Source organism: Gopherus flavomarginatus, chromosome 4 (genome assembly GCF_025201925.1).
Source record: "Gopherus flavomarginatus isolate rGopFla2 chromosome 4, rGopFla2.mat.asm, whole genome shotgun sequence".
Classification (NCBI taxonomy): Eukaryota; Metazoa; Chordata; order Testudines; family Testudinidae; genus Gopherus; species Gopherus flavomarginatus.
The window spans coordinates 155,351,922-155,369,958 of record NC_066620.1 but is presented as its reverse complement, the minus strand read 5'-3'; the positions used below and the strand labels follow the sequence as shown (position 1 = coordinate 155,369,958).

The following is an 18,037-nucleotide window of genomic DNA, read 5'->3' as shown; positions in this document are numbered from 1 at the left end:
CATTCATAAATGATCTGGAAAAGGAGTAAACAGTGAGGTGGCACAGTTTGCAGAAGATACTGAACTACTTAAGATAGTTCAATCCAAAGCTGACAAAAAATTACAATGGAATCTCATAAAATTGGACAACCAAATGGCAGATAAAATTCAATGTTGATAAATGCAAAGTAATGCACACTGGAAAAATGAATCCTAATTATACAGTCAAACTGATGGGATCTAAATTAGCTAGTACCACTCAAGAAAGATCTTGGAGTCACTGTGGATAGTTCTCTAAAAGCATCTACCCAAATGAACAGTGGCAGGTCAAAAAAAGCTAATATTAGGAACCATTAGGAAAAGAATACGTAAGAAAAATATCATAATGCCACCACAGAAATCTGTAGTACACTCACACCTTGAATACTGTGTCCAGTTCTGGTTACTCCATCTCCAAAATGATATATTAGAATTGCAACAGGTACAGAAAAGGGCAACAAAAAATGATTAGGGCTATGCAACAGCTTCCATACAAGGAGAGATTAAAGAGACTGGGACTATTCATCTCAGAAAAGAGACGACTGAGTGGGGACATGATAAAGGTCTATAAAATCATGAACAGTGTGGGGAAAGTGTGATTTACCCCTTCATATAACACAAGAACCAGTGGTCACCCATTAAATTAATAGCCACGTTTAAATCAAACATAGGATGTATTTCAAACAGCACACAGTTAACCTGTGCAATTCATTGCAAGGGAATGGTACGAAGGCCAAAATATAATTGGGTTAAAAAAAGAATTAAATTCATGGAGGACAGGTCCACGAATGGCTATTAGCCAAGATAGTCAGGGATGCAATCCCATGCTCCAGGTGTCCCAAAACCTCAGACTGCCAAAAGCTGGGGCAGGACAACAGGGGATGGATCACCCAGTAACTGCCCTGTTCTGTTCCCTCCCTCAATGCATCTGGCACTGACCACGGTCGGAAGACAGGATAGTGGGTTAGGTGGATGATGGACTGACCACCATGGCCATTCTTATGTCCTTAAAAGGTGCTGAATTAAGTAACACGAAGGAAGGGGGAAAACAGACAACTCAAACATTCTAAATATGTCACAATGTCATATACTGCATTATCTATATCAGAGGTTCTCAAACTGTGGTCCACAGACCACCAATGGTCTGTGAGCTCCATGCAGGTGGTCTGCGGATAGTTCCCTCTAAGGTGCGCACCTGGGCAGCGACACATGAGAGAATGAAGGGCCACCCACCTAATTAGTGGCACCATGCAGGCATGGCGCCACTAATTAGATGCCCTGACCCTGGAGAAGACGCACATGTAAGGTGAGGTGGTGGCCTTGGGGGGAATAGAGGGTAGGTGGGAGGGAGCAGTGGGGTGAGAAGAAAGGGGGGGGGGGGAAATTTGGGACATGAAGGGCTGCAGCGGCCAGAGAAAGAGGTGACTTTCCCCAGCTCCAGGGCTGCGACTGCCAGTAAGAGATGGCCCTCCTTCCCAGCCTCAGCTCTGCGGCTGAGGAGAGACACTCCTCCCACCCCCCCTCTTTCCCAGCCCCAGCTCAGGGACTGCCGCAGAGGAAGAGAGAGAGCACATCCATTGCATTAGAAAGGTAAAACTACTGATATTAAAATATGAGTAGTGTGCTTTTATTTGTAGAACAAAAAACGTTCATTATTTTTTTTTATATATAGCACTTTTATCCAAAGTGCTTTACAACAGTTAGCTAATGGTACAAACAACATTTGGAAAGATCATTAAGTGGTCTGCCGAGACCCTCAGCAATTTTCAAGTGGTCCATGAAAAAAAAAAGTTTGAGAACCACGCATATATAACATTATTAGTCCTTGGAATGGTGTAAATGCTAGTATTTATATTATTTACAGTGTAAGAACGTTCAGTTTCTGTTGTGCAGAAAAACTGTCGCATTAACAACTTTTGGTTTCAGTTTAACTAGCAACTGCTGAGAAAATATTTTCTTCATTTGGGCTAGTTCATTCAAAGCTGAGAAACTGAGTTGAAAAAGCAGGAAAGCTTGTTTTCCTCTTCCAGTCTATGAATAAAAACCAGGTGGGAGAAGATGAGATCTAATTCTAAAAACGTAAGGAAATGGGGCTAGATTTTCAAAAGTATTTAGGCACCCAAAGGTGCAGTTAGGTGTCAAGTGGAATTTTTCAAAAGCACCCAACTGCATCTTTAGGTGCCTAAATGCCTTTGAAAATCTGGCCCACAGAGACCAGAAGCAATCTGTCAATTCACTAACTACAGTTAATACTTCCTTCAATAAATCAGTTAATATGTTTTGATAAGCTTACATAAGAAAAAATATCCAACACATTTAAGATAGTCTTATTTAACTAATAAAAGCAATTTTTCAATGCTGTTTTTGTACATTTTAAATCAACTGAATTCCCATCTACACGCAACTTAACACAAATACCAAGAATAACTTTTAGGATCTGAATAAATCTATGTTAAATTATGAGAGTCTTTAAATAAGCATGTATAGACATAATGTATCCTCCTGGTTAACAGAAAGTACCAAATTTAATATATGGGCTATATGGTGTTCCAACAACATGTTTTTATACTTATACTAACTAATGAAAATGAACCTTTCTTTAGGAAAATAACTAAAAAGTAAATCCAAAACAAGATTAACATCAATTACTTAAATCAGCAAGCAAGAAATCTTGATTTAAACAAGTGTTAAATCAATCCACCCTTCTGCTGCTTAATATACAAGGCCTGAAAACTTATTTGAGAGAGGTCCCCATTTCAGTCCCAGAAGAGCTATTGAAGACATCTGGTAGAACTTGCTTCCTAGATTAACGTTTGTTTTGTTCTGTCCCCACCGCCCATAACCTTCCCCCCAGCAGGTTCCAAAAAAAAAAAAAAAAGATTTTTTTTCCTGTTTTAAATTTAGTTTCCCTCAAGAAAAAATTAAATTTAAACAAGTCTCCTTCCATTTATGTCATCGTTGTAAAATCAATGTCAAAACTGCTCTTATGTTGACATCTATCACTTTTACTGGGGAGTTTACAATGGAGGAAGAGAAGACCAACTTGATTTCTTAAAGTAAGAGGAATCTAACAACTCATTGAAGAACTCGAAATATTGTTAACTCAGTGTTAAACCTGAAGAGGTTCTGGGTAAGTTTTCACTCACTGCCAACATACCTATTTTCACTGAGCTATTGTCCTTATGGAATGGGGAACTATGGCAGGACTGCATGAATGGAAGCTTAAAATGTGAGATTTCTGCTCACTGCTATCCTTTCTACAACAGGAAGAGACTGAGACTCCATGAGTTCCCTCCTAAACCATGTACATCTCTTTACTTCCAGGAGGGTCATGAAGACAAAACAACTGTCCCTCATTAGAGGCTGAAGGCTAATGAAACACTTCCTCAGTGACAAAGTGAGAACTTCAAAGTAATCACAGAAGAACAAAAAAGAAGAGAAAGCAAAATATACCTTTCTAGACTTCTGTAATTCTGCCATTTTGCAACAGAGAGAGAACGTGTGCATGTTCCATGCTATAGCACAAAGCAAATCTGGACGAAACTAAGAAATAAGCAAATGGGACTAAACAGTCAAAGCAGAGAAACAATATTCTCTGCTACAAGGCCCTACACTAAAAAAATCTCTTCAAAGAAAAGAATTCTGGCAAGCAGCATATACTATTGTATTTTCCAGAAGTGGAGACAGATCATGGTGTCTTGAGTTCAAATAAGTGATTAACATGATAGGCAATCCTATCTGCAGCTTATTACTACTTCATTTTTGCAACCATGTTGTCAGCTAGCCAAATATTGTTTGCTTGTTTTTATAATCTTGAAATACTTTATTTAAATTCATAGCTCAAAGCTCAAATAAAACAAATAAGCTTCAAAACAGGATTGATGATATTTGGACCTACATTGTACATCCTGTCATGTTTAAAACAGGATCACTGACCACCCTAACAGAAGTAATGGTAGGCACAAGGTACATGGCACATAAGAGAGTAAATACAAATACACCGTTACCCAACTATCACACCAATAAACAATTTCTGCTGAATTTACGAATGCTGCACTAGCAATGTCATACTTTTCAGTGTGATAACGAAATTGACTTACCTATGCTAGGTGGGCTGCCATAATTTATTGGTGACTCTGGAGGCCTTCCACAATGTAATGCAGCAAGAGCAGATCCCTTCCACACAACATGTTTGCAACCTGTTTACAAAAAAATTACAAACATGAAAATACAGCATGAAATAGTGAAAATGACGTCTTTAAGCCCCCTTGTGAATTTTCATACTTTTATTTGTGCGAAGCAAAGACTGTCTTCCAGCTCCTAATAAGCTTTGCACTCCAGGGACACTCTGAGGAATTTCCTGCTCCAGAAGTGGTCCAAGTCGATGGCATATTTGCAGCAAGTGATCAGGTGCCAAGTGTCTATAATACTTCACCTATTATGTGACAGAAAAAAAAAACGTGATAAAGGTGAACTCAATCATTTTTATAATATTACTATTGAAGTCCTCATTTTCTTGTCAAGTTTGTTACCAAAATTCTTAACAGAAATGAGCAAACTAAAAAATAGTTTATAACTAAACAAATGATCAAAACAGATAAAAACCTTTAAGATGGTAAATTTACTCCAGCTGATACTAATTAATTTCCTCTGTTCAAAGTATACCAAGTGTATTATAAGCGCAGTGCACGTTTACGATTTTGTAACTTACATGAATGACAGAAAGCATAAAGCAGCTCTTCAGTCATTGTAGGTAATAGAAAAATACAAAGAATGTGTCCAACCTCATGTTTAAATATGCTTCTGATCAATTTAAATTACTTTGAAACAAAATGAGAAAATAGTATTGTAAGATATCCTGATACTCATACAGTTCTTAGAAAAGTCACTCTATACTCAAAGAGTAAGTGCTGCAAATTTTGAGATGATTGACTGTATTCTTCATACATAAAATTGAGAGCCAATCTCAATGTTAAGTGTAAAAAAACTCAGCCTTAGCTATGAAGGCATGACCAGTATCTCTGTAATTTAAAATTTTAAGTATAACTTTCATGAGTCAAAAAAATTTGAGTCAAATAAATTTTTAAAACCATATTATACACTATTTATTCAAAGAAATCCATGCCTTTGGTGAAATAAGGAGGGGAAACCTTTTCAGGTTGATTTGGAGATCACATACTTCTTGTCAACTGTGTGGCACTGGCATCAAAGCACATTTCTAACATCGATCACATATGCTTTATGATAGCTGTTTGATTTTAATATCAAACCAGTTTAAAACTAGATTTTGTCCAGAAAAGGCAAATCAAAGTCCTTATCTATTTTTTTGAACATCTTAGATTACAGGTCAGATAGGTCTTTTCAGTGCTACAGGATCAACTTCAAAATATACTTATATAAGTGACCACAATTAAATCCTATTACAAACTGTTAATCCTGCTATTAACAAATAATGTCTTCTAATACATAATCTATTGCTAGCTTAAAGCATCTGAAAAAAAATCAAGAAAAATATCACAATTTTATTTGCTTCATATATACATTCTAATAAGAGTATCTAGTGTGTACTGGTTTCTTGTTTCAATAATAATCCTGCATCATGGTTTTTATATTTATTTTGTGACAAAAAAATCATCCTAGATTATCTCACAATGAAAGCTTGTGATGTTTTGTTATACTGTAACTGCAGAAGGCCATGACTGACATTTTAAGGAGGATGAACATTGCTCATATTCCTACACTGTACCCAATTAGAAGGAACATACCTTATTCTTCTTCAAATGTACTACTGTCTTGCTGACATGCTGTTATCATACCCTGTATTGCAGTCATTTATTAACATACGAGTGCTGAACTACAAAACTGAGACTCTGGAAAAGCCTTATTTATACGAGAATTATTTTTTCACCATTTTAAGATTCTGATGGAGGAGGAAGGAATTTTTCTTTTGTTGTTCTCATTTGAGTCATGTCACATTTATAAAAACCATTGTGAATGACTTGAATTCCAACTAGCTTTGAGGTGAGATATGACTTACAACATGTAATTGAAAAATCCATATTTAAAAGTAATACAAGTAGCTATATAAAGCACAATAAAGCACTGCATAGATTCATCTCACATTCATTTTTTTAAAGTACACATGACTTCAGACACACACAGTTGGTGTCAACAGGACAGCAAAAACACCAGAGAACTCAAGCACTTCCTTGCCATGATTCATTATTCTAAACACACATACACTTCTTTTTTTTTTTTTTTTTAAGAATTAGTGTTCTGAGACATCTCTGAACTTGTTTCAATAGAAGGGTAAAAGAACCCAAAGAAAATTATAATTTTGGGTGCCTTTTAAACACTACACATCCTTGGCTACGACCAACATTTAGAAGTGCGTGCAGCTGATTCTAGCTATGATTCCCAATCTTGTTTCCTTTTCTTTTATTCTCTTTTCTCCCTTCCAGGAACTATACTTGGACTGTAAGTAAATAATGCCCACTGTGCAGCTGTATTTGAGATCAAATACTTTCCATTGGCAATGAAAGTCAAATCTGAACCTATGTCTCCAGAGAAGAAATACTAATACAGTATACTAAATTACCGATTAGCCAACTCCTCCCATCAGAATACGGTTTGTTTAAAAGTATTATTTTACTCAGTTAAGCACCTGGGTACTACTTAACTTCAATGGCCTGAATTAAAAAAATTTTAAAAAAAGAAGCTGAAATAGAAGATTGAAGCTTGGAGTCCAAGGTCAGCTGAAACATACCTAAGCTCCAGCCAGCTTACTTCCTGAATCAGATCTCCTTTTAGTGATTTTTGTCATGTACCTGTATCTGTTTTATAAACCACTATAAACAAAAACAAGGTCTATACATGTACGATTCTAAAAAGTGACATTTCAGAAGTACTTTAGAAAATGAAGACTGTTTGTATTAATCTTGGCACTAGTCACTACAAGGTGGTGCTGTACATTCTGCAAATACACCTAATGCCCACCATGCAAATTCCCTTTTACTCTAAATCCCAGACCTCTTTTGTGCAAAGACAATTAATCATGACAAATTAGTTAATAGGTTTTATGCTGTAGATAAATGTCAGCTAAGAAATAATAATTTGTATTGGTTACCAAAACAGTATTTTAACCTAGTTCTTGGACACACTAGTGTAATATTAGCCAACTAAGCCAGAAGTCTCCTAAAACAGGGGTTCTCAACTTGTTTCTCTCAGAGGCACCCCTCAACATGCTGTACAAACTCGAGGGCCCAGCAGGGGGTCTCGACACAAGCCGAGTTTGACTTCTATGAGGGGAGAGGAGGAGGGCAGGGACCAATAGGGCTCGTGCCACCTCCGTATGGCAGGGTCCAGGGACGGAGTGCCACCTCCACCCCGATTCACCTCAGCAGACCACCAAGTTTGTCTGGGTTGGGGGACGGGTGGGGGCGCAATCAAAAATTATAACTCAAAGGTGGGGAGCTTAGCTCAAAAAGTTTGAAAACAGCTTAGGGTGCAGGCCAGGGGGGTAGCTCAAGGTGCAAGGAGGGGGTAGCTCAGGGTACAGGGAGAGATATTGGGGCTATGTACTGGGAGGGCTCCCCTGTAGTCCCCGTTCCCAGAGGGGTCTGCCAGCCACGGAGCCAGGTCTCCCCACCCAGGCGGCTCCCACCAGCTGCCTCTGTGGGAGCAAAGGGGGCTGCCAGCTGAGGAGCTGCAACTCAGGGCACCAGCAGGAGGAGGGAATGCTGCCGCTCTCTGCTCCATGACACCAGCCATAGCAGCAGCTGCCTTGAACTGCCCAGCTCCGGCTTCCCACCTCCAACCTGGTCAGGGGGCGGGGAGAGGAGATGAGGGGGAGGAGGTGTGGAGCTGCCCACCGGGTCTGCCGTGCTCTTGCGCTGCTGCAGTTTCGTGGGTAGGAAGGGACAATGCCCTCCATGTCCCCAACTCTGTCCATAGGCTCAGGGCTTCTGCCTCAAAAGGAGCACCAGGGCTCGAGGCTTCAGTCCCGCATGGGGGTAGGGGAGCCACACCAGGCATCAAGGCTTCAGCCCCATGGCGGGGGAGGGGGGCGCACTAGGGCTTGGACTCTGAGTTTCAGCCGCAGGGCCCACAGCCAACCTTGAAAGAGCTCACGGACCCCCAGTTGAGTGGGAGTTCCTGTAACCACTTCCTTTCCCCTCAGGTGTAAGCTTATAATTATAGGAATTAGTATTACTCAGGAAGAGTAGCTAAAGGAACAAAATGTGTAGTGGAAGCATATATTGGGACTCTTTGCTTTGCAAATTGGGAAAAGGAGTAGACAAATGCAACCAAAGAGCCAGGACGTGGGGGGTCTGACAGTCTGATTGATTAGGGGAGTAAATGAGTCAAATGCAAAGAAACAGGTGGATCAGAAAATGAAAACCATGGAAGGGAGGTCAGAGATGGAAGCAAGAGGTTGGGTTGTCTTCTAAGAGAAAGAAGTTTATGGAGTGGTAGTCTGGAGAAAAAAAAAAGTGTGACTGTGCAGAAGACAGCAAGAAAGTGAAGAGTATTAAATGAAGTATGGTAGCAGTAAAAGAGGAATTTAAGGGACTAATTCTTTGTGAAGACTAAGTGAGGGTAACTAGTAAGGGGGGGGGAGTTGGATGGAGTCAGCCAGAATATCCATATGGGAAGTGAAGTCATTCGCTGTAAGGGTACGGAATAAACATCAGGAAGAATGAGCAGTTGGGTGACAGCTACAGAAAGGGAGATAAAAGCCTATGAGGTGGCCTGCTGAAGGAAAGGGTGTGCAAACAGGAAAAACAAAAAGCTGAGTGCAACAAGAACAGGTGCAAAGAGGAACCTGGTAAAACTGCTCTCAGGGCAGGCAGAAGGGAGCAGAAAAAACACCACACTAACGAAGATAATAGCTGTGAGACGCCAAGTCAGAAACAAGTTACATACAGCAAGACAAGAAGGTAAAGAGACAGGAAGACAGAAACTTGTCTCTATCCTGATGTCTGACAAAGCAGAGGAGAAAAGGGGAAAGACAAAACAAGGGATGAATATTTAGACATGCAACACAATATGGCTCTAAAAAGAGAGCATTGTATGATTCAGTATTTGGCATCATAATTTCAACATAAAATACACGTAGTCTACAAATAATCTGGGTGGGCAGAGAGGGTTCCTGCCAGGCCTATGAATACTATCTAGATTATGAGATTCTAGCTGGATACCATCCTTCATGCATATCACCACAAGAATAAGAGGGTCTTGCAAGTCATCTTGGATTGTCACTGATACCTCCGTGCACCCTCACTGTTTTCAAAGGAACTACACAGATATGTGACGTAACTATATTAATGATGAACAAGAAATAGAATACAGCGCTCTCACTCTTACCTGTGTTGGCTCTGCCAAGCTATTGGAAGTAGAGAACATGTTTTGTTTTGTTTAAACACCAAACTAAGCAGACACAAACAGGAATCAGATGTGTTAAGTGATAAGTGCTATTTTGTGTCAGTTTTCAGACCATAACCATAAAATAATATTTTCTAGATACAAAGAGTGTTCCCATTGTCAGCTCTGTATTTACCAATACTATCTAGGACCAAAGTGGACATATACAAAATGCAGCTACACGGATATTCAAATGTCCAGGACTCTAATATTAAGTTATTATAAACCCATCCTCCAAAGCAATACCGATACTGAAACATTTTCCAAAATACTGGATTATTTATTTCTATATTAACAGTGACCTGAGCTAACTACAATTTTATCATCAAGAACTTCAACACAGAAAAAATGATCTAGTGGACTCAATTTCCTCAGAAAACTGGTTTTTTTTAAAAATCAGTTACCTATATTTCAAAGTCTGGAATACTCAATGCAGCCACCTTTAACCACGTTTACAACCATATGTATATTGCCACACACTGCATCAAGTGCTACACAAAGCAAAAAAATGAATTACAGCAACTGTCATACTAGAACAGACCATCAGCATCTTATAACCAATGGCCAGTGCCTAACTGCTTCAGAAAAAAATAGCTGTTATTGCAACTCCTAATTTTAAAGTGTTCTTATTCTCCCTCCGAGATGCTTCTTGATAAGAATTAATTTTCACATCTGACGTATCTTCTGATTTATATGTAGGCTAAATAAAAATGGGGATTTGGCTATAACACACTACAGGGACATATTTTCTTTTAACTTGAGATTACTTTTACTGCTAATGAAACAGAGCTAACTGGAACCAACTGTCCTGAGACCACACAATTTTTGTCCTATTGCAAACACAGGAAATTTGCAGAAAGTTGGGAGTATTTAAAATGTTTTAACATAAGAACATTCAGGCATTCATCTATCTAATCCATCCCCCTGTGCTGAGGTAGGATTAAGTATACCTAGGCCATCCCTGATAGATGTTTGTCTTAAACTCCTATGATAGGGATTTCACAACCTCCCAAGGTAACTTGTTCCAGTGCTTAACTATTCTTAAAGTTAGATAGTTATTCCCAATATCTAACCTAAATTTTCACTGCTGCAAATTAAGCCAATTATTTAAGATACACAAATAAATCTAATTCGCTTCATCCACAATTATAAAATTTTGATATACATTTTCTTATTCTAGCATTTTGGAATTTTAAAATATTTAAAGTTAATTAAGTCCTGGTAAGAAATACTAGATAGATAATCTTGGAAACTAAAGTCTATTTATTCAAAGTCCTAACAATGTTCCTTAATCAAGATCAGAAGGAAACAGGAGCAAAAGGGTATTTACTTTCCATAGACATTAATCATTTATATAGCAACAAAGAGGTGTTAGGAGCTTTAATTGTTGTTGTCATTAAATGGGAAATATCCCTGTCCTAAATTTACTCTAGATTATATAAGAATCTGTAACTCTCTGACACTCCCAGCTAAAGCGACTGTATGGGAGTGATTTGTACGATGTGAACACTTGTCTAGCAGAACTAAACTGAGGACACCTAAACTCACATACAGTGAACAGCAGCTCCAGATGGATATGATTTTTGTCACACTATCAATAAGAGATATCTGAACAGTGACCTATTATCATTCCCCTACACCTTTCAGAACCACTTTCAAAACTTTAGAGACAAAGAACTATTACTGATAAATGTTATCTAGCAAATATTAGCAAGTTATCTGGGATGCAACAAACATTTTCTTTTGTTTTTCTAGATTCATTTCTCTGAAAATTTCATTTGTCTACTTTACACCATGCAGACATCTGTACAGTGCTAGACTTCCTGAACGAGCCATTATCATCTCAGCCATTTATTAAGGGATAAATTGTTATTAAACAATAATTGCAATATTGTCCAGAGGCCCCAGTAAGCACTGGGACAGACTCCATTTTGCTAGGTGTTGTACAAACACAAATCAAATACAGGGTCGCTATAGTGCAGTTTACTATCTAATGCCGCTACCCACCCCATGAAGATTCAAGACACGTTAGCTTTATGCACTGTATGTAATCTCACTCCAAAGGGACTACTCACAGTGCATAAAGTTAAGCACATGGGGTAAATCTTTGCAGACCCAGTGCCTAAGAAGGTTATTCTATGGGCCTTAAAGCGTACATCTACCCACTTTCACTTTGAAAACAAGGGCAATACAGATAATACTGAGGACAGATAAAGACTGTTAGTAAGACACAAGAGTCCCAGCTCTATCATTGCATCCTCTCCCAAAGTTGGTGTGGATCCCACAATGTCACTGCTGATTTGAGGGAAAGGAAATCAGACATATAAGAAAGCAGCTGAAAGGGAGAGAACTGCCTGAAAGTCTCAAAGATGAGATGAGGAAGTAGGATACTAGATTTTGATTCGCTGCAGTGGCACAGTTCCCTTTCTGTCTCCTTCCCATAAGCATTCCTTTATGGAGCTTACAGGATGTTAACACCCTTCAGATAGCTAACCTCCCCATGAGCCCAAACTTGCCTTAAACAGCTTCCTCACAGCACTCAGAGGATGAAGAGAGCAAGCTGCAACATCTATGATCCTGTAATCAGCCTTCAACCAAGAGTTCTGTCTCTGTCCCTGCCCCATATAAAGACAGTCTAACAGAAACAGATTTTAAAACTTACCTGTAGAACACAATATTTTAAAACAAAAAATACCTGATATTTACATAGCAACTACACGCTCATGTCACAGACTGAACACAGCTCAACACACCAGCTTGCTGCTAAGAGCAGGTGACAGTCTTGCTTTCTCCTTTGTCAAGAGGAGACCTACAGAATAGCAGGAGGCAGCAAGAGGGAAGGAAGCACCCCTGCAACTCCAGTGGACCAAAATCACTTATTGGAACCACATAGCTAGCTACCATGGCTGAGCAGCTAGCTACACATACACACAAAATAAGGAACAAAGTCCTTTTGCTCCTTATCAAGTGCATTCTTTGGGGAACTGGCAATGCATCTTACCAACAGCTGTTTCTGTTCTTTTCACAAGAAAAGCTCAGTCTTCCAACAGGAAATGGAAGTGAAGACTGAGAGAACATAAATATCAACCAAAAGTTAGCTATGAACTTTAATAAACGTGCCTTGATGTTTTGCTCCTGCAAAAATATTTGTCTCTTCCTTAGCATTTGTACAGCAAATGGCATGATGGACCCGATTGCTCAATTAAAGCTCATATGTTTTTGTGTACTACCATGATACAAACAGAAAACTATAACATCAATATTAGGAAAGTCAGTCTGACACTTGGGAGGAAAAGACTCTCTAGCAAAGAACATCCACATAGCTTAGGCCACAAATAGGTGTTTTTTTGAAAATACCATTACAGTAACTCCTCACTTAGTCATCCTGGTTAACTTTGTTTCATTGCTGATCAATTAGAGAACATGCTCATTTAAAGTTGTGCAATGCAGCCGCCTACTTTGTCCACTGCTTGCAGGAAGAACAGCCCGTTGCAGCTAGCTGGTGGGGGCTTGGAACCAGGGTGGACTGGCAGCCCCCCTATCAGCTCCCTGCTCCCCTAAGTTCCCTGTGCAACAGATGCCTAGCAGGCTACCAATTACCAGCAGTTCAGCTGTCCCTCCTCCCACTGCCACCTGCTGCTCCTGCCCTCTGCCTTGGAGCTGCTCTCAGGAGCCTCCTGCTTGCTATGCAGAAAAGGGCAGTAGAGGGGGGCTAAAGTCAGGGTGTCCCCCTCCCCTCTACTCCTGCATCCCCACTTACCTTTTCTCCATATAGAGCATGGTGGGGACAGAACATGCTCAGGACAGCAAAAGCTTGCTAGCAGCAGCTGCTGTCTCAACTTCCTGATTTTTTTAAAAGGCAATGTACTTAAGAGTGGGGTCAACATACTTAAAGGGGCAATGTGCATCTCTCTCTCTCTCCCCCACACACAGGGTGTGTGTCTCTGTCTGCCATGCTGTCTCCCCTCCCTCCATTCGTGCTGCCTTGTAGAATGTGAGGCTACATTAACAACAATGCATTAACCCTTGAGGGCTAAGCCGAATGCTAGTTCATCATTTAGCAGTAAGGCATTCCCCAGGAAAAATCCCACCCTTACTTCACCACCTCAACCAAGCTTCACAATCATCATTGCTGTGTACAGTATTAAATTGTTTGTTATACTTATACTGTGTGTATATATATTATATAAATAAAAATATAGTTTGTCTGGTAAAAAAAATTTCCCTGGAACCTAAACCCTCTTTCCCCCGCCCCCTTTACATTAATTCTTACAGGGAAATTGGATAAGCTTAACATTGTTTCGCTTTAAGTCGCATTTTTCAGGAACATAATTACAACATTAAGCAAGGAGTTACTGTACAGCAAAATATCTGTTTGAATTATGAAAAAGGAAGCTAGATTGAGTTTTTTGAATTTATATATTCTCCTGCAGTGTTGGAAACCCAAACAGCAGAATATTAGTGTATCGGAAACAGACAAATGTAGTTTCACTGTTCGAGCAAGCAATAAATAAAAAACACAAGTGGTGACCAGTACATTAAATTTTGTAACTTGTTTGAATAATCTTAAACTTTAGCAATAAAATATGTAATATTTTAAGGCTATGATTTTAATAAAATTAAGAATTAACTAAGAAAACATTCTCCAAGAAAACTTTTTAATAAATCCAAATATCTGATAAAACTTAAGCCAGAACACTTAATGCATTAAGATGCTATAATATTCTTGTTTAGGATAAATCTGCACTAGCTTTATAACAATTACAAATCCACACAAAGCAACGTTTAAAGTCAAATTCCACAAAGCACTGAGTAACCTCAATTCCCTTGAATTTCTGGAGTCACTCATTTATCACATTTTTGATACTTTTGGTTCCTATTTAGCTTCTTTCTACCCCTGCCTTTACTGACTTCAGTGGAAACCGAGGGCTTTCAGGTAAGAGACTGATATTGGCACATGGCAAAGGATGCCCACAACACTATTTGCATCAGTAACCTTTTCAAGCTCACATTTCAGATTTTTAAGAACCAAAACTAAAAGAAAGACACCAGAGCTGACATTACAGATTGACGTCCAACTTAAATATTTACATTAAAAGGTATTTTAGAGTTAAGAGAAAGCAAAGAAAGCATCTTAAACAACAAATCAAAAGATTTAAAAAAAAATCTTAATTGGAACTGTTTAAATTCAGTAAATCCATTTTTTTCTTAAATACTTCTATGCTGATAAGCTGAATGCCAGGTTTCAGAAACCAACACGATCAAGCAATACAGTTAAGGCATACACTCTTGTTTAATTAAGGAAGGTAAGAAATAAATGAAAATACTAACTGTTTATGGCCTTTCTCCTCCCTCCCTTACTTTAAAGCAAAAGAAAATCATGCAAATACTTATCAAAAATATAAGAGGGTATTGTAAGGAATGTACAGGTGGGGGAGACTAGTAGCAGCATTTCTCCATATCCATGGAAGTCCTGCACACATTTGGGATTTCATGGATTATAGAGAACCATATTCCACTCCTCCTCACCCTTCCGAATGAGAATCTGCATATTATATGCTATTCAATAATAATACTGAGTCGGTATTTATTTATTCTCATCTCCCTCTGCAGGAACCCTCTATGCTCCAAAAGCATGATGTCCCTGATGCCTGTGAATCAGAGGCTGTACCCTGTCTCTATATATTCCTCAGTGTGTTTCTTCCCAAAAATCCTGCAGTGGCCCCACTACTGCTAGCTCCTTTATCAATTCTGCTAGTCCTTTCCATGATTTCCTGTTGTCACTTCTTTTATGATGTCCTCCATAACCCCATACATATCCTTCTAGCCTGCCACCTCAGAACTAGCATTTTCAAAACCAATTTATATTATACTGTGATGAACAGTTTAAAATAGTGTCTCATAATTTATTATGTTTTTCTCAACATGTTTTAAAAAACACTATGGAAGATTAGGAAAAGCTTATACACATAAGTATGAGAATGTATTTAACAAGCTGAACAGCAAAAGCTCCTTCATGACTACTGACCACATGTAACGCATGCTCTGAAAAAACTCACTAATTCAATATTGTTCCAGCTACCACAAATATCCATTAAATCTATGTGCTAAAAATCATTATGAAATTTAAGTTGAAATAGCTTGTAACTGCTAGCTACAAACAACAAGTAACTGCTATTTTTAAATACGTTGTTTAGAGTTCCCTTAAAAGCAAAATATCCAGCTTGCTGGTCCACATTAGTTAAAATGGCTAACAGTTTCAGTTTTAAACCTTGAAAAGAAGCATAAGAGCAACATCATGTTTGTTTTACTTTACTAGGCACATCTGAACAGCTATTATAAATCTGCAGTTTGACAGCATTTTTTAAATGCTTCACTCCATCATAGAGAGAGTTTTTATAATTAAGACCTGCAAAGACTTATATTAAAATTTTTCTACCACAATCATCAAGATATTATTACAGAAATGCTTAACTTTATTATGAGCATAGCCCCACTGAAATCAATGGTATTATTCTTGTACATAAAGTTAACCATGCGCATAAATCTCAGAAAGACTGAGACCTACAGCTGGTCTAATCAATTTACAGGTTTGTCAGAACAATGTTGCTTTCTGAACTGACAATATTATGAAAACACGTAGGGCAAAGTTTTCCTCTCAGGTTGTCCAGAAATTTAGACTCATATTAAAATAACTATTAGTGGATAAATTGCTAATGCAGACAAGGCTTAGGCCTTTTGGCCAGTTTCACGAAAACCTACAAGTCACATGTTGCAAAACATGTTTGAGCCCATCCATAATAGCAGCTTAACACCAATGCACCTACACTTGAGCAGTATTATAGCTACTAACTTTTCTACTGTAGATGCACTGTCAGAGTGAAAGCAACTTACAGGGAGAGCAGAGCACAAAAAATACAATCTTATGAATCTAGCAACACAATGCCGCCCTATAAATGATATAAATGCTCCCATGACAAGATTCTGTTGCATGAGTTGCATGGAGTCAAGAGATAGTGCCTCAGAGCAGAAACCTGTCAATGAAGTTGCCATCCCAGGCAGGTAGGAAAAGGCAAATACCATTCTGAGAGTCACACACGCAGATAGGCCCCTACAGAAAGCAAACTTAAGCTTTCTGAGTTCGGGGTACGGCCCGGTCAATCAGCCAGCTGGCGACCATCCTCCTCCCCCACCACATGTGTGCACCACAGGTGAGGATGTGGGGGATATTCGGAAGTTGTGGGGTTGTGATGCAGCAGCTCTGAGCCTTTGTGTGTGTGAAGCAGGATTGCAGAGTACAGCGCCCCCGTCTCCTGCCGGCCAGGCTGGCTCCGACAGGCTCTCTCCGCTCGCTCCTCCCCTCACTGCCTCCTGCTCTCCCTGCACAACATCCATGACGTACCTTTATTTCTAGCACAGTGACTCTGGGGCTCTCCCATTAGGACAATTGTTGTTATTTACCCTCACTCCGGGACCCCCCTACTGGGGGCTTGCCCCGGGGCAGCAGCCTCCCCTCCCCCTCTCACTGTCACTGACAAGGGGATCTAAGCTCCCTGAAGTTTTTTTCCCCTCTTTTCTTTTTTTTTTTTTAAGTTGCAAAAAAAAATTTTTTTTGCGGGAAATTCAATTTTTATTGGGCTGCTCGGAAAGTTTCCCCGCCGCCTTGCGCCGGCCGGCCGCTCGGCTCACCAGGTTCTCGTAGCTCCGCGGATGCTCCTTGCCCGTCCAGTCTGTGCGCTTGGGCAGCAGCTAGGGAAGAAAAAGCACCTTTCAGTCAGTCACTCACGGCCGCCCCCTCCCCGAAAAGCCCCCGGCGCCCGGGCCGGAGAGAGGCCGCAAGCGGGGCGAGCGCGGGGCGTGCGGCGCCGCTTACCTCCTTCTCCGCCACTTCTCGGATCAGGACCTGCAGCAACAACAAAAGGGGGAACGGCTGTGAGTGCGCCGCGAACACCCCGCCCCGCCCGGCCCCCCAGGCCCCGGCGGCGCCATCCCTACCTGAGCCGCTTGCTGGCAGGGTCCGTCCTCCAGAAAGCGGGCGATGAGGAAGTAGAGCTCTGCGGGGAGAGAGAGACGGTGAGCGGCGGGCTGGGCACCAGCCATTCCGGCTCCGCGGCGCCCAGCAGCCCGAGCCCTCCACTTACCCGCTCGCAGCTCCGCGCTGTGCCTGCCGCCGTCCCCGGACATGGCGAGCCGCGCTCGGGCCGCGCTCCCCGGCGGCGGCGGGGCCCTGCGAACGCGTCCGCCCGCCCGGTAGCTGTCACTGTTCGTTCGGCAGGAAGAGTCTCGGCTCCACCATTCAACCCGCGGCCGGGAGGAGGAAACAACAACTCGCAGGCAGCAGCAGCCCGCCGCCAACGCCGCTGCCGCCACGGCCGAGCCACAGCGAGCGAGCGCGATCCCTCCACCCGGGGAAAGAGTCCCTGCCCCCTCCTCGGCCCCTCGCGCCGCGCGCGCGCCCCCTGCCCCGGCACCCGCTCCCCAGCGGCCTGCTCCGCGGCCCCCGCCGCTGACACGCCCAGAGAGGCGCGAGCGCGGCGCAGGTACGAGCAGGCCGGCCGGCTGGCGGAGAAGATGTCGGAGCGGCAGAGGCAGGGTG

The 18,037-nt window shown here is 41.0% G+C and overlaps 1 protein-coding gene across 3 annotated transcripts in view; it reads right to left on the bottom strand.

The window, feature by feature from the left end:
• Positions 1 to 17,991, bottom strand: part of PHIP (pleckstrin homology domain interacting protein) — a 339,268-nt gene extending 321,277 nt beyond the window's left edge. For 2 of the 3 annotated variants that reach the window (XM_050950076.1, XM_050950077.1), the window contains exons 1-6: positions 17,583 to 17,991; positions 17,437 to 17,495; positions 17,315 to 17,344; positions 17,131 to 17,190; positions 4,303 to 4,453; positions 4,119 to 4,217 (exon numbers count right to left, since the gene is read on the bottom strand). In XM_050950076.1, the coding sequence (XP_050806033.1) occupies positions 4,119 to 4,217; positions 4,303 to 4,453; positions 17,131 to 17,190; positions 17,315 to 17,344; positions 17,437 to 17,495; positions 17,583 to 17,625 (442 nt within the window). In that variant the 5' untranslated portion in view covers positions 17,626 to 17,991. Of the gene's footprint in view, positions 1 to 4,118; positions 4,218 to 4,302; positions 4,454 to 9,384; positions 9,461 to 17,130; positions 17,191 to 17,314; positions 17,345 to 17,436; positions 17,496 to 17,582 lie in introns of those variants that run through there. The other variant, XM_050950079.1, reaches the window with a different exon arrangement.
• Between the last annotated feature and the right edge of the window lie 46 nt (positions 17,992 to 18,037).